Source organism: Lithobates pipiens, unplaced genomic scaffold, assembly GCF_037356315.1.
Source record: "Lithobates pipiens isolate NorthernLeopardFrog02 unplaced genomic scaffold, aLitPip1_a1.2 Scaffold_8, whole genome shotgun sequence".
Classification (NCBI taxonomy): Eukaryota; Metazoa; Chordata; class Amphibia; order Anura; family Ranidae; genus Lithobates; species Lithobates pipiens.
The window spans coordinates 648,847,028-648,865,100 of record NW_027507903.1 but is presented as its reverse complement, the minus strand read 5'-3'; the positions used below and the strand labels follow the sequence as shown (position 1 = coordinate 648,865,100).

General features: G+C 40.3%; 1 protein-coding gene across 1 annotated transcript in view; it reads left to right on the top strand.

The window, feature by feature from the left end:
• LOC143962461 (C-type lectin domain family 4 member A-like) overlaps positions 1-15,585 on the top strand; it is a 38,511-nt gene extending 22,926 nt beyond the window's left edge. Inside the window, exons 3-5 of the mRNA XM_077471731.1 lie at positions 6,450-6,533; positions 10,498-10,560; positions 15,386-15,585. Of these exons, the coding sequence (XP_077327857.1) occupies positions 6,450-6,533; positions 10,498-10,560; positions 15,386-15,585 (347 nt within the window). The remainder of the gene's footprint in view (positions 1-6,449; positions 6,534-10,497; positions 10,561-15,385) is intronic.
• Positions 15,586-18,073: the final 2,488 nt, after the last annotated feature.

Here is an 18,073-nt window from a genome sequence, read left to right as displayed (position 1 = left end):
TCGGAAATCCTGATCACCTGTAGCAATTCCAATGCGCAAAATTCCTGTGCGTGCTCGGAAACAATTTGACGCATGCTCAGAAGCATTGAACTTCATTTTCTCGGCTCGTCGTAGTGTTGTACGTCACATGCGTTCTTGCTGGTCGAAAGTTCAGCAAACTTTAGTGTGACCGTGTGTTTGCAAGCCAAGTTTGAGCGGAATTCCGTTGGAAAGACCATCATAGCTTTTTCTGACGAGAATTCTGATCATGTGTACACGGCATTCTTAGTAAAGTCCAAATGCTGATGATGACCTCAACCTTGTATTTTTTGAAGGCTTTCTCCTTTGCCTTTATATGCATTTTTATATTGGAGTTAAGCCATCCAGGGCTTTTGTTCGCTCTTTTAAATTTATTACCCAATGGGATGCATTGGCTAATGCCTTTGTTTAATATGCTCTTAAAGTGAACCCGTCTCTCCTCCGTGTTCTTTGTTCCTAAGATTTTATTCCAAGTTATATCCTCTAGCAAGGCTCGTAGTTTAGGGAAGTTGGCTTTTCTGTGTACAGATGGGACTTAATATTCTTTGCACACTGTATATCATTATTGATTATTGTTTAATTACATTCATATTTTGACTATCACTGTTTATATTTACACAGATACTTTGTTTATTTGATTATCACTGTATTTATACAGATACTTTGTTATTGCATACAGTCTTTTAGTGGTTGTAGCACCTTGCATGCAGTCTTTTATTGGGTGTTTTTTTAGACAGCGCGGTTTTTTCTTTTTCTTTTTTTGGCTCTTTTGAAATTCACTGTCTTTGTATTACCCTTATGTTTCTTATTTGTGTGATTTATACTGAAGCTAATTGACCCGTGATCGCTGTTACCTAAATTGCTCCTTATTTCCACATCTGTGATCAGGTCTGTATTGTTGGTAATCAGTAGATCCAGTAACGCTTTGTTTCTAGTTGGTACGTCTATCATCTGACTCATGAAATTGTCCTGCAAGACATTTAGGAACTGGCGAGCCTTAGACGAATGGGCGGTTCCCTCCACCCAGTCTATGTCTGGATAATTAAAATCCCCCATTATGATGACACTTCCCATCCTTGCTGCTAATCCAAATTGTGATAGGAGGTCCATCTTCCCCTTCTCCCTCAGGGGGCCTATAGCTTACTCCCAGTATTATTTTTCCTTTAGTTTCATCCCTTTGAAGCTCTACCCATACATATTCCACCTCCTCCCTAGCTCCCTTAGTGATGCCATCTCTCACACTCACTTGTACATTATTCTTTATATATAGGCATACCCCTCCCCCTTTTTACCCTCTCTATCCCTGCAATAAACGGAATACCCTTGAATGTTTTCCAGCCAATCATGAGAGCTGTTAAACCAAGTCTCTGAAATTCCCACAAAATCTAAATCCTCCTCGTACAACAGTATCTCTAATTCTCCTATCTTGTCCGCCAGGCTCCTGGCATTGGTGAACATACTACGCAGTTTAGACCGGTCACATACTGTCCTCTTATTGGGTGTTCTGAGATTGCAAATAGGACTATAATTACTATACTTACCTCCGGTTTATGTGCTTTAGTCAACCTACCACTAATGCCCCCAATACTACCCTCTGGAATATGTTCCGCGCTGACTATCTCTACCTCTGGACACGCCCCCATCGCCTAGTTTAAAAGAGAAACAAGAATATAACTGCACTAGCAGAAAAGAGAGAAACCTATGGAAAGCAGCAGCAATACAGTGCGATAACACAGAAAATACCAATAAAATAAAATAAATGAATAAAGTATTGCCGGAAAAACCTCGGGTCATCTTTAGGGGGGCACCCTCCTTGAAAAACCCTATCGCTCCCAATATTTTAAATCAACCCACTGTCAAATCCACTGTCAAATCCATTTTTTTAATCAGCTGACTGGGTTTTATCAGTGCAAACGATGCAGAGTGTGTGCACTGAGTGCGTGTACCCATAGACGCACTACCACTTTCATTTCCACTAGTACGCAACAATCATATACGATTAAGCCTTTCATTACTTGTGCCACTGAGGGGGTCGTATACATGTTGCAATGCCCTTGTGGCTTGCAATATGTGGGCCATACCAAGCGACCCTTACAAGTGCGTCTTAATGAACATATCACTATCATTAAGACAGGTTTCAAAAACCATTCAGTATCCAGGCATTATTTATTGATGCATGATAAAGACCCCTCTAAAACAATTTTTCTAGGAATTGATAAGTACAAGGCCCTTTGGAGGGGCAGTCTTTTAGTGAGGAAAATATCAAAATTAGAAATGGCTTGGATCCATAGATTGAGAACCTATGCGCCTTATGGGCTCAATATTGATACTAATGTCAATGCATTTATAGACAATTCATAATATTATCCTGTTTTTATGATTATATATGTAAACTTTGGATTTATTTTATTTTATTTTTATTTATTTTTATATATATATATATATTTAGTGACACTGGATGCACTAATTCTCAACATAGGGTGGAAGTCCCTTTGAATTTATTTTTTAATTGTATTTTTATATAATTTTTCATATATGAAATTTATTCTTCATAAGATTTATAATAATACATTTTTCACTTATTACACTTTATCATTAATTAATTTTATTTTAAATTATGGTATTTTTTACACATTCATTTGTTTTTATCAATACAAATAAAAAATACAAAAATGGATGTATGAAAATAAACATAGAATTATATATATATATATATTGCATATTATGGGTTTCAGTACTTCTATATACACTTCTAATTTTCACTAATTATTTTATATGTATTGGTGGAATTTTTTTACTAGAGTCTCTATGGATATAAATAATTATATCTATAATATAGAGAATGGTAGCGGCAAGTAAAGTGTATGCACCTATTATGATTTTTCACTGTGCTTACCAGATTTATTTAGGTTCGTTCTCTTTTCTGCTCTTTTTTTTTTTTGTTCGTGTTCAAGAGGGGTTAATATTGTTCTGGAGTTGGACGGTGATTAGTAGAATGATATTTTACCCCTTGTACATTATAATTCAGTTTAATTTTAATTTTATATTTCTTTCTCACCCTGCTTGTGTAGGCACTTCATACTTAATTGTCTTTGCCTCCGGCAGTAATGGAAAATTTTTCCCATATTCAACATGGCGTGTATAGATACATTTACTTGTGACTCAGAACGAGGTTTGGATCCTCTATTTAGGATGGTGAGTCACTACCCTGCCTGTTCCCCATTGAAAACGTCTGGTTGATGATGAAATGCGTCGGGAGGAAGGCACATAGTGACGTCACCACGCCATCCGAGTAGGAGCACAGGCTCCATGTGTATGCCAGCCGGCATTTTCGTTGAAACTGCATTTTATCGATCTGCTTTTGTAAGTGTAACTTTTAAGAATAAATTTTCTTAATATCTTGAACGTATTATGCTATGATAGTCCCTTTCTATTTCGGGAGCCATTCATGACAGCACACAGACTTTGTTTGGTGGACGCAGTTTTTAAGTATATGTGGCCCTGATCCGAGGTGTGGACATCTGCAAGCTTAGAGGCCCTAGGCTGGGTTTAGCCAATCACCTTTAAATGCTTGCTATTTGATAAGCATAATCTACTTCCATGGTGATCGGGCACACTTTTGGATTTCATGCATGTGCACTGTGGTGTTCATTATTCAGAGACTTTAATACATCTTTACATTACCTGTGACTACGATTTTTGGCTACAATTGTTTTGGCACAGTATATGGACTATTTTTATTTGATTACATTTTTTATTTTTATAGCCTAGTTTAAAAGACCCTCTAACTTTTTGGCCTTCTTTACTCCCAGCAGATCTGCACCCTCCTCATTTAGGTGCGGTCTGTCCCTTCTATAGTACTGGTTATCGACTGAGAAGTCGGTCCAGTCCTCCAGGAACCCAAACCCCTCCTTACTACACCAGCTCTTCAGCCACTTGTTTACTTCCCTAATCTCCCTCTGCCTTTCTGGTGTGGCTCGATGTACCGGTAGTATTTCCAAGAATACTGCCTTGGAGGTCCTTTTCCTCAATTTAGCTCCTAAGTCCCTAAAATCATTCTTTAGGACACTCCATCTGCCTCTGACTTTGTCATTGGTGCCAACGTGCACCATGACAGCTGGGTCTTCCCCAGCCCCTCCCAGAAATTTGTCCACCAGATCTGTGATGTTGGCTGGCTGCCCAAACATTTTTGGTAATATAAATGAGGAATGAAGATACTCTGGACAGCCGCACTCCGGATTGAATAAAAAGTAAATTGTGCCTTTATTTTCTCGAATAAAAAACTTTCACATCACACAAATCACAGCAGCAAAGGAGAACAAATAGAACAAAATCTATGACGCATTTCACGCTAAAGCTAGCGCTTACTCATAGCTAGTTATTGTTCTAAGTGAGAAACAAATATATACTATATAGGTGTCATCATGTGATGGTATAATCAAGAGTGAAAAACCGTGACAGCCGGCAACCCATCATCATGGAATCTCCACACATGTGACTCCTACACTCAATCACTGAGTAGTTAAAAATAAACAAGAGTGAAGTTAAAAAAAAAAAATAAAATCAGAATAAATTATGTGGATATATGTGTGAAAAATAAATAGACAATGTGTGTGAGAAGAAATTATTAAATATAAATGGTCTTAGGTCAACGAGAATGGTAAATAATTGTGAAATATCAAAAATATGTAAAAAGTGTGAGTTATTCATATAGAGATGAGTGATAATAAAATATATATACAGTATATATATATAAAACCAATAGTGAAAAATATATGTGAATTTGGAAGTGCTCGTAGAGACTCCTATACAGAGTGATGGAATCTAAACTAAATGAAATAATAACAATTTCCTGAACCGGTCCTATAAAATAAGACATAGAGAGAAAATCAAGCACGTCTCCAAAATGCCATTCATTAAATGTTACTTGTATGAACTACCAAATGGTAATGTATAGTGTGATGACCGGTTCAAGTAAAGTATAAGAAAATTATCATTAAAGTGAGTTGTCCACATATCTGGAGATCCCGAAACTCCGGGCGAACAGCAATCGGCAATCACTAACAGAGGCTCACGTAGACGAACCGACCTTAAACAATTATCGGTGATAGATGTGACCAAGCATAAGCGGATAAATAATTCGCCCTGTTATAGTCATAAATACATTTAAAGTGAGGAAATAAATTAATAATAGACAACTCATTATTATACAAAAAATAGAAAAAGCATTATATTTTTCAAAATTAAGTGAAACACACATTAAATGTAAAACCATACATTTTTCAAAACAATCCTAAATCAGGTTTAATATTATTCGGCTGTAGACTCTAGCCACCAAGCATGTGAATAATACAAATGCCTCAAGAACATCTCAGAAAATATCCAAAGACCATGAATCAAGGTGGACATCGGTATTGTATACGTGAACAATATGTATAATGTAGGTAGTGAAAACAGCCGAACAAAAAAGAAAGAAAAAGAAACCCCAGAACCCTTACAGGCAATGAAATATGCACTTCCACAAAAATCAAAAGATTAAAAGCCCATAAAATTAAAAGTAGAAGCAACTAACCAGACGACAACATGGAGAGCACATCCTTGCTCTATCTCAAGCCGATTCTAACATGTGTAGCACCTCAATATAGGTTCTAAAAATGAATTTATTCTAGGAAAGAAGGAAACTCAGTCAATTTGGAAGTGTATCAGTGTGAACATGTGTACTGTCCTTCATAGTTATGTATAAACAGATAGCTTTAATGTAAATATGTGCATCCAAGGACATACATGAGCCTCAATAATAATGTAGTATAGAAATGATTATAGACACATGTGTATCCAAGCACCATATGTAAATTATATTCTAAACTAAAATGATGTGTGAATCAATACGGCACATATAGATACACATGCATCTAAGCTTGATTTGTGAATTCCATACTAAACTATGATGATATGAAAATCTATAGGGCACCTATGCAGGAAAAACACCCCCTTTTTTTTGGTGCAGCCATATACAAGAACTTATGTCTTTTATATGTAGTACTCTAGGACCCATGCTTCTGCATGAGTTTCATACGGTTTGTAAAATAATGTCTGGATATAAGACGGATTCATATAGCAATGCATATATGTATAAAAACCATATGAAAACATTCCCCTGTAAGATGTAAGGATTATAGAGAGGGTGTATCGGAATGCACAAACAACAAAGACATTTTATTTCCTTGCTGTTTATTAGCATGTATATATGTATAGCTGTTTCACATTGTCACAGAGAAAAAATTTTGGTAAAATATTTTAGCATGCAAGGTAGATTTCTCTAAGTTTCTACCACAGGGATTTATACATGCATAATGTTATTGTAGCATTTTTACACTGCTATACCAGTTAATATGTGTAGGCTTAATGCTCTTTATCTTTAATATTTCTAGGTCAGGTTATTCAGTTCCTGATGGTCCACCTAATCTTTCTGTTCTTCATGACATTTCTCTCCACAAGTCTTCTGTTCACATTCTGTGAGTATTTCTTTCTTCTTCTATATATCATTTATCATAAAGCAATGCCCTCAGAGTGGCGTAGCATTGAGATATCATATGTGTCCAATAGAGCTGGATGTATGGAGAGGCCAATAGCTCACAGTGTGGTGTTGGGTTAATTTCCCTGTATAGTGAATATCACATACCGTAACACTCTGAAAACATCCAATATTAGGGCATGGCAGATTGTTATATTTAGGGGCTTCACAGGGGTAATTTGGCCTCTACAAACATCTACAGTACACACCCCATTTTATCTTTTGCTTGCTGATAGACAGACAGACATCCCAGCCCAACAAAACTTGTGAAACATTTGTTGGTCGCACTAACGAAGGATGTGGAAAGCTGCCCAACTGATGCTCAGCCCAGTTAAGGTCTGTGACGGAACCGATCCCACACTCCGAATGAGTGCTTCCGTCAGTATACCGCTTCCTAAGTCTGAATATAGAGATCAGATATTCCAACCGCTCACAAGCACAAAGCAAGACAACACTAGCTTAGCTGCTCAACATGGACTCATTTATTAGAACCAAAATGCCAAGTATTTATAATACAGTAGAAGACTAAAACCTAACCTAATTAGCATGAGCTAATTATCTAAATCAACACACTAGTTGGCTGAGGGATAAGACTTTTCAGCTCCTAGCTCACTAACAATTCAATTGCAGGTTAATTAGCACAAACAACAAAACAACAATAGGTGAAATACTCTTTAGAATCTGTGTCAAGCCAAACTAGACTCATTTACATTAGACAAGACACAGAAGGTGGCTGGAGGTGATGATATTAGCATCTAAGAGTTTGTGTCCCAATAGTGTGATTCAGTCTATTGCTAACATGGCATTTACATATCCAGAGTCTGTGCGTCTTGGGGGAGTACGGACCTGAATCCAAGTAACACCACCTCAGGGGTCCCCAGGCATACAGCTCACAAAGAGCACCGTTCCCCCAAATGCGGGGGTTCATAATCACAAGGCAAGAGGCTCGCGTTCAGTCCCCTCCAAGAGCCTCAGCCCCAGCTAGGTCTGTCACAAGGTCTATGAAGAAATGGCTTCAGCTTGTTTCCTCCAGGGGTCCCGCTCACCTAGCATGTTTCACCTACCCGCAATCTGTAGGGATGGGCCCGATGTTTGAGTTGAACTTAAGTTCGACTCGGACATCAGGTGTTCGTTTGTTCTTAGAACAGAACCACAAGTGCATTGATGGTTGCTGATTGACCAAAGCATGCACCTCACCTTTATGCTTTGGCCTATCACAGCGCGATGTACTGTCAGAACCATGATTGGCCAAAGGCAGGGTGCTTTTGGCCAATCATGGCTCAGGGGCTAAGTCCACGCCCCACACTATATAAGGCTGCTTCCAACGGCGGCTGTATATAGAGTGATATAGTGGAGAGAGATTAGGCAGGGTATATATATGCAGTTTGTTGGAAACTTTCTAGGGACAGATTAACACATCCACATCCCTAGTAAATATATAGAGAAAGATTGGTGAGAGCGCACCACTCCCATCACCTTATTTTAACGGATATGTTTTACTGTTACTAAGGTAAGCACAACCACAGAAAGGTTCATAACATTTTCGATTTATTACAAAATGTTCAAGTTAAAAATAGAGATACAGTAACATTTGGTCATTAATGGTTGACCATAGTTGATAATCAATATACAAGGCAGCATGTATATGTGAAAAAATTACGCATTTCTCAGACTTCTTGTCTGCTTCTTCAACCGTTACTATACCATTAGTATCAATATCAATTCATTTATTCATAATATATATATAAGATTTATACAATTGACGTCCATCAGACCAAGCTCATGAATCTGGCTTCACCGCACAATCATTGTAGGGTGTTTCATCTTCACTCCCTTCTTGGTGCTGCGGTCATTTTAATATCAATGCCATACGTTTGGAGAGCACTTATACCTATACTTATATTTGTACCAATTGTATAAATCTTACAAATGTATTATCAGACCAGAAGGGCCTGGTATGGATTTTGGGGGGAACCCCACGCGATTTTTCTTTTCCACATTTTGGCGTGGGATGGGGCCACGTGCCATTTTTCTCAATGTTTTTTATCTACATTGCTGGGATCTGACAATACATTACAGCCGCAAGCAATTTTAAATTATATTTTTTTCCTTTAGAAATGTCATTTTGCTGCAGTACTGTAATAAACATCGGAAAGATGCACTACTTTACAGTCAGACTAAAGGGACCCCCCGGGCACGATATTTAAAGGAATATTTCATTTTTATTGTTTCACTTTTTTTTGCATTGATACATGTCCCCTGGTCCCCAAACACTTTCTATGCCAATAGCTTCCAAATATGCCTTTACAATGAGCACTTTTGATTTTTCATGTTCGTGTCCCATAGACTTTTTTGCCTGTTCACATGTTCTGCTGCGAACCGAACCGGGGGAGTTGTTCGGCCCATCCCTACATACATCACACAATGATATGTTCCAGCAGTAGTATGGCCCAATGACAGAACAATGTGTCCCACCCTTTATAGATCCCCATGCATGGGTACTACATTGTGGCTTCATTGATCTTGATGCTTCCGCCCTCTTTGACCCGTGGATGAATATTGTGGCTAGATCTCACACATATGTGGTAGGGCAGAGACACTCACAAGCATTCACAATATACCTCCACCATTTTTCAAACCTATTTGTGTGCCAGAAAGATCCTACACATGTGCCGGACTGGTTTTAAACTCCTGAATACTCACGAGATTTCCCCGCCATATTCATTGAGCTTCAAAGAGAACCCGTGTGAATGGAGACCTACAGTATATCTCATTACTGTGCATGCATAGCATTGGTCTCCACACCTGCATTCCTTGTCTCTCGCCACCTGCACTACCTTTTTCCACCACTGTCCCTGGAACCTACCTCTCACCACAAGCATGTGCCCTCCTCCCCATTAAACAGACCCCATGTTCCCAACACAGGGAGGATACTTTCCAATGAGGACAAGGGTCTCTTCCCTACCACCCAGGCTGGGAGTTGTGGGGGTTTTCAGATAAGAAGCTTATCAAAATCTGGAAAAGAGGAGGACCCCAAAATACCATCCCTCTTAGCATGAATACTGAAAGTAAGAGGTACAGTACATGATATCCCTACTCATTCACCACAAAAATAATTTTTTTGATGTCCTATGACGTTTGTATTCGTGTGCTACGTTTTTCAGCATTTTGTGGACTATACTATATGGGATATTTTATCACTTGAACATTCCTTTTATTTAATCACAGTATTTGATTGCCGTAGTTAACTGCAAAAATAATTTTGTGTTTTTTTTCACTACTCAATTCTCCCTTTTTCACAATTTTTTTTTGGTTTGCGCATTTTTTCTTTTTGTACATTTTTATGAGCTGGATATTCTGTTTTTTTAAGATGCTGCACCTTTTTTAATATTCACTTTATATCAATTTTATTTATATATTGTTGGGGTTTAGAGAAAATGTTTACTTGTATCTACTTGTTTTAAACTATTTGCGGTTTTGCCAAGGTCAATTATGTCATCCATCCCTGGAGTCTTCAAGAGGGGAGGAGAGAAGGAGGGGTTTTCTTAGCTAAGCACGCCCTTCTGCATGCATGTGGAGCTAAGGGCAGATGGGTTCCAAGAAGTAAATGCTAAATTAATCATCTGCCCTTACTCACTAGAAATGCTAGGGGGGAGTATTTTTCAAAACGATTTCTCAACAAAATAAATAATGGAGATTTGGATAGATGGGGGAGTTTGCGTTGAATATTAAAAATTAACTAAATGCTGTTTTTGGATTTTGGTGCTCAGATGTGGTGAAGATCTGCTTAAAGAAAAAAAAAAAGCCCCTCTTTAACATAAAAGAACCATGTGTATAGTTAATAGACTGATCAATGATTTTGGTGATTTTCTTTATAGATGATATTTGTTTTCCTGTTTCTGCAGATTTCAATATGACCAATAAACTGGCCGAGATCAATACCACCATGAATTATATTTTGGCAAACGGTAAACTGAACCACAACACCATTATCCCGTAGTTTTTAAGATCAAAGATACAACTATGTTGGTGTCCCTTGTCAATTTTGCATTGTATTTTATTTTATAAAATGTAACTGCCTACTCCCAAACTGTCATTTGAAGTAAAACACATAGCCAAGTATTATTCTACACAATTATTTTATTGTGCATTAACCACGTGCCGACCGGGCCATAGAGACGGCTACAGCGTGCTCGGCTTATTCTGGGAGGGGGTCCATGGACGTCCTCGAAGAATGTTGCTCCCACGTGCCCCGTGGGGCATGCACTCGGAAATATCCATAACCGCTGGGTCCAGAAGACCTGGTGCATCATGGATAATGGTAAATGGCCACTGATAGCGGCCATTTACCACGTGATCTCTCCATCAAATGACAGAGTGATCACAATAACAAACCGGAGTCACTTCCGGTTCCTCTCTCCCCACTCTGTACCGATCTGTACAGTGTGAGGGAGAGGGGGCAAGATCATTTGTAGCAGCGCTGTGGGCTGGATGTGTAGTGCCCACAGCGCTGCTCAGTGCCCATTCCACCCACAACAATACTCTGACAATACTCTGCCCATACTCATCCATCCTCTGCAATATTCATCCACCCATCCATACTCAGCCATACCTAACTTTACTAAGCCATACCCAGCCATCCCACCCACACTCAGCCATACCCACCCAGCCATACCCAGCCATCCACATCCACGGCTTATCCATGCCACGTCAGTTCGCATCCATGCTACTACAGTGCTTCAAAGTGTAATTAGATAGTCAAATTAGACTTGAAATTTATGCCCCTAGAACGCCTGCTGGCGCTCCCTGAATGTTGGGCCTCTGTATGTGGCCAGGCTGTGTAAAAGTCTCACACATGTGGTATCGCCATACTCAGGAGGAATAGCAGAATGTATTTTGGGCTGTAATTTGTGGTATGCATATGCTGTGTGTGAGAAATGACCTTATCACACCAACAACAAATCAACGTCATGTCCGGTTCCTCTCTCCTCTCTCTGTACCGATCGGTACAGTGTGAGGGAAGAGGGAGAGAGATTGTTTGCAGCAACGCTGTGGGCTGGATGTGTAGTGCCCACAGCACTGCTCTGTGCCCATTCCAGCTACATCCATACTCTGCTCATACTCTGTCAATACTATGCCCATACTCTGCCCATACCCACCCAGACATCCACATCCATGGCTCATCCATGCCACTACAGTGCCTCAAAGTGTAATTAGATAGTCAAATTAGCCTTGAAATTTATGCCCCTAGAACGCCTGCTGGCGCTCCCTGCATGTTGGGCCTCTGTATGTGGCCAGTCTGTGTAAAAGTCTCACACATGTTGCATCGACATACTCAGGAGTAGCAGAATGTGTTTTGGGGTGTAATTTGTGGTATGCATATGCTGTGTGTGAGAAATAACCTGATAATATGACAATTTTGTGAAAAACAAAACAAGAAAATAACTTGATATTGCAAAGAATCATGGGAAAAGTTACAACTTCAAAAACCTCACCATGCCTCTTTCTAAATACTTTGGAATGTCTGTTTTCCAAAAAGGGGTCATTTGAAGGGGATGAGAAAACTGGTCGTGTGTAAGCTGGATAAGTAAAAAGTGGCAGTTGGAAGTTCTAAAATCTCTTGTCTACAATTACACAACCATGGGAACCCTGCCAAAGAAGACTGTGATCATTAATGGAGATGGTGAAAAGGTACCAGGAACCATTAAGGAGAATAGAGGGGCTCAGGTACACCAGAAATATCACAGCTCCAATTTCTTTGCACCCACCCCATATCCCTAATTGTTTTTAAAGACTAGTGATTCAGTTCTCCAGTATAATGATGGAAGCATGGTGGGTAGAAGTTGGGCTGTGACACTACATTTCAGGTGACACCAACTGACCTAAATTTTGAGATTTGAGGCACCATCATTCCTAAGAAATAAATGCTAGAGCTCTTAGGTATAATTGTGTACTCCACAGGGGCACCACAATTTGATGGCAGCTCAATTATAATTATATGTGGAGACACAGGGCAAAATAAGCTGTTTTCCAAAAACCATATATATGAAAGGTGACCTTAAAATATATTTAAATTCTAAAAAATTCTCTGACTGGGTCTCTTTTGGTTTGTTAACCACTTGTTTACTGGGCACCTAAACCCCCCTCCTGCCCAGACCAATTTCCAGCTTTTAGCATTGTCACTCTGTTGCCGCGTACACATGATTGGAATTTCCGGCAACAAATGTGCGATGGAAGCTTGTTGTCGGAAATTCTGACCGTGTGTAGGCTCCATCGGACATTTTTTGTCTGAAATTTCCAACAAATATTTAAGAGCTGGTTCTCAAATTTTCAGACAACAAAATGTGCTGTCAGAAATTCCAATCGTATGTACACAATTCCGAAGCACAAAATTCCACACATGCTTGGAATCAAGCAGAAGAGCCACACTGGCCATCAAACTTAATTTTTCTCGGCTCGTCATACATCTTGTACGTCACCGCATTCTTGACGTTTGGAATTTTCAACAACATTTGTGTGACCGTGTGTATGCAAGACAAGTTTGAGCCAACATCCTTTGGAAATAAATCCAGGATTTTATTGTTGGTATGTCCGATCGTGTGTACGCGACATAAGAATGACAATTGCGCGGCCATACAACAATGTACCCAAATTAAATTTTTGATAGGCTGCACTGATGGGCACTGAAAAGGCTGCATTGATGGGCACTGATAAGGCGACACTGATGGGCACTGATAAGGCAACACTGATGGGCACTGATAAGGCAGCACTGATGGCCACTAATAGGGGGCACTGTTGGGTACTGATGAGGTGGCACTGGTCGGCATTGATAGGTGGCACTGGTGTGCACTGATAGGTGGCACTGATGGGCATTTATAGGTGGCACTGAAGGGCACTGATAGGTGGCACTGATAGCTGGCACTGATGGGCACTGATGGGTGTCAGTGATAGGCACTGGGTGGCAGTGATGGGCACTGATCGGCACTGGTAGATGACCGTGATAGGCAGCACTGCTAGGTGGCACTGATTGGCACCACTGGTGGGCACTGATAGGTGGCACTGATTGCTGGCACTTATGTACTGTGGGCACTGATTTGTGGCACTGGCAGGTGGCACTGGCAGGCGGTACTGGTGGGCACATATAAGGCGGCTTTGCCTCTTCCTCCTAGGGACCAATGTCCCTTCAAACAGAAGCCGGTGATCTGCATTTTTTCTCCTAATGCGGTCAGCGTGAGCAGAAAAAAAAAATGATTACCGATCTTCTGTTTACATCACATGATTAGCTGTCATTGGCTGACAGTTGATCATGTGGTAAGGGGCTGGCAAGACTGCAAAGGGGAGGACGTCTATTAATGGCCTCCCGGCAAAGCAGATCCATGCTGTAGCCGTCATTCCGCTATAGCGCAGATCTGAAGAAGTTAAATATACTGTAGTGTTATGTTATATCTGTTTGATCAGCTCCAAATAAGAAATGACCTGATGATCCTGCTAGAAAGCTGGTGAGCTGATAACCTTCTATCCTGCTGACTGTTATCAATTACAATATATTCTGAGACAATTCTAATGATTACAGAACTGCTGTCACCATCAGGGGTCAGGCTCAGAGTCCAGCAGCTATAGCAATAGAGAGGCTCCCATTGATCAGTTGGATACGCATACAAGCAGGACACCCGAGCAGATGACGAGGGCTCATCCGGGGTGGGGGTTCTAAACACTAATCAGTATTCAACAGAGATCCTGATGGTGGAGTTGGAATTTATTGCGTTCTAGTACCAGATTGTGGTCCTCAGGAGAGTTTCACCAGGAGGTGAGCAAGCTAGTCCAGTAGCAGATATAGCAGGTAGGGATCAAGCAGAAACGTAGTTCAGGAACAAGCCAAAGGTTGGTAATGATTGGTAGTGAACATATGGATGGCGGTAGGAGTTAACAGAGTGAGATATTGGCTGGAGAGAGCACAGTAGTCTGGCAAAACAGGAAGTACAAAAGAATGGATTAAATAGGAAGTTCATGGGAGGAGCAAAGAGTTCATAGTTTGCCAGAAAAAAGGTACAAGGCAAGATTGTCCAAGGAATTGCCCAGGAAGCTGTCCAGCTTCTCAGGTAGCTCAGTAAAAAGAGACACAGCAAAGGTTGCAGGTTCAGATCTGGGTCCCGAAATCCTTGTTCCTCTGTGTTATGTGGAATATGAGAAGGATAGGATTTTGTGGTCTAACCTCTGTGTTAAACTGTCTGTGGATGGTGCCAAGTCAGCAGGTAACCATACTGTCTGGACAGACTGAGTCTAAGGACTCGGAGGTATGTCAATGAGTAAAGTGGAATTTGAAACAGAACTAGTACTTTATGCAGAGCATAGTTTGAGCAGTTCCTTTCAGTAGGAAAACAAGCAGAACATATGTCACAAGTGTAAGCAAGGTCTCTTCATCAGACACCAGCCCTGAAAGGGCCCTGTGCGGCACTGAAAAAAATTGCATTTGTAAAGATTATGTGACTTCTGAATAAATCTTTGGACCAGTTTGGAGAATCCATGCTGGTGACATATTTTCTGCTTTAAATATCTTCACTTTCCAGCCAATAGTCACTGCAGCACCCGCTGACATCAAACAGCCATTTCCAGGGATGTGTGCGTTCGGAATATGGTGATTGTTTCAGTAGGAAAAGACCCCCATTAATTTGAGGTGTGACCACTTCAATAGCTGTTTTTGGTTTTGACAATCCTAATAAATTGGTCCACCTGGGATAAGGTGACAGTTCAGTACAAGTCTCATCATCCTCTCTCTCTCTATCCCTCTCTCAGGCACTGCCGGTCTGTTGTGTGGTAAAGACTGGAAGTTCTATAACCTCAGTTGTTACTACAAGTCTACAATTACACAACCATGGGATTCTGCCAAAGAAGACTGTAAGAAAATGAAGGCTGATCTGGTTATAATTAATGGAGATGATGAGATGGTAAGAGTACCAGGAACCATTATGGTGAATAGAGGGACTCATGTATGACCTGGAAGTGATGGCCTCTATAGCAGGAACATCACTGATGTTGTCACACACAAAGACAGCACTCATTAAATCAGGACCAGGATGTATTTTGGAGGATCTTTGGAGGGGTCTATTTTCTGCTTTGGTATTTAAGAAGCTAGCAATGAAATGTCATGAATTACGAAGCAGAACATGCAGCCTAACTGGACAGGAAAAAAAAGAATGAGCATGCCCTCCACCCCCGGACCATATCAGGTCACATGCCCTTGACATTGGAGCAACTTGTCCCTATATTGATCAGGACAAGAGCCTCATCCCCACAACCCTGGCCGGTGATTGTGGGCACCTGTGGGTGGGAGGCTTATTGGAATCTGGAAGCTCCCTTAAATAAGAAGGAGCCCCACAGATACTGCCCCCCCCCCCCAATCGTGTGAACAAGTATGGGGTAAAAGATATAACCTATAAATAAAGACACCAGACTGTTTGACAAGTCTACTACTATGAAAAAATCCCCCAAAAATCCTTTATTGTAAATATTTTTGAATGGCGTTGTGTTCTCTGTACAGCACTGTGGTATGTCAATTATATTAAAACAGATGATGATAAAAAAAAAACTTTTTTTTATCTTTTTAAAGCATTTTCTGAATACATTTTCGAATAATCAGGACTGGTGGATTGGTCTCAGAGAGGTGAAGCCTGAAGATTGGGTGGACAGGACTTCCGATAACACAACATGGTAAGATACTGGGTGGAATTGCTCCAGAAACAGCAAGTCACAGACATGTCATCTGTTTCATTTGTCTACACATTGAAAATGTCACCAGCAGCTCCTTCACTCAATTCCACATTTTTATTCAAGTTCTATTTTACGAATCACCCGCTCTTATTCTGTTGAGTATGGACTTCAACCATGGTCACTAATGGCACTTTTTTCCTGCAGGTTCAATAATGGTACCAGTCAGGATCTCAAAGGAGAAGATTGCAACTATTTAAAACATGGAACTGGCCTTACCAATGGTTACTGTTCCCAGCACCATAAGTACATCTGTGAAAAGAGATTACTCTAAATTGTTCTGCTGAAGCTCAGGAAACACCACCTACTGTATCTCCATCTGATGATCTTCTCATGCTTCTTGCTACAAAAAAAAAAAATACAAATAGAGCCCACTGAAACACATCGTAGGCTTCCTTGTAAAAATGATAGTTACCTAATTTTACGTTGGAAAAATCTTGGATGTTTTTTTCCAACAGAATTCCACTCAAGCTTGGCTTGCACACCCATGGTCACACAAAAGTTTGCAGAACTTTCGACCATCAAGAACTTGGTGATGTATAACACTATGACAAACCGAGAAAAAGAAGCTCAATGCTTCCGAGCATGCGTCAAATTGTTTCCAAGCATTCGTAGAAATTTTGCACGTCGGAATTGGTACAGACGATCGGAATTTACGATCGGAACTTTATTCCGACCAAATAATTGAGAACCTGCTATCAATCTTTTGCTGGCGGGAATTTGGAGCATACACACGGTCGTATTTTCCGACCAAAAGCTCTCATCAGTCTTTTTCTGGTCGAATTTCCGATCGTGTGTACGTGGCATCACAGTTATACTGATCTTCTGGCGTAAAAATTTTCATGCAGCCAGTGAAGTTGCAGCTAATTAACTCCAGAAAATAAGTAAAGCCAAATGCATCTGTCAATGAGTTCTGAAGGATCTGATCCCATCAACTCAACCCTCATCCCTTGGACTCAAGTGATGACCACACAGACCCTAAGAATGGTCAATGCTGGTGCCCTAAATATATATTTCCCTTGTCGTAGTTTTCTTTACAAAAGAACAATGTTACAAATTTAAATTTTGGATGTGTTGGTGGCAGCTTTTTATATTTTGTGCTGTTTCATTAAAAAACGCTGCTATGCTGAGATGTGGGCTTTGTCAGTTTTTGTTGCCAGTTACGACTAACTTATATTCTTTAGAGGTCAGGTAGCTGAGATGATGCATGTGGTAGGCAAGGATGGGATAAAGTTTGGCCTGAATACATAGAAAACTGTCACCTGATAGCAGGCCGCCAGCCAAATCAGCCAAGGAATTCCCTGCACCACAACTGCTCATAACAAAGGGTCAGAGATGCTGGAGACATCATTGACCAAATGTGACCACATTTGGACAATGGTATGACCAAATAGGGCCATGTAGCCAAACTGGGTCAACAGTGCAGAGAATTCTATGGCGGTAGCTGATTGGGCAGATGACCTGCGATCAGGTCACACTTTCATCGTGGGTTGAGGCCAAACTTCTGAGTTCTGTCTAAACCTTATTTATCCTTAGTGGTCAGGTACTGACCTTATCTGAGAAATGTGTTTTAGACCAGAGGAGTTCAAAAAGGGTGTCAAAATCGAAAAAAGGGAATTGTCCCCCAAATGGGGTTTTCAAGGCAGCAAAAAGGTGGAAGAATTGTACCGTGTGATTTGGGATTAAATGGCATTATTAAGACAAGATCTCAAAAAT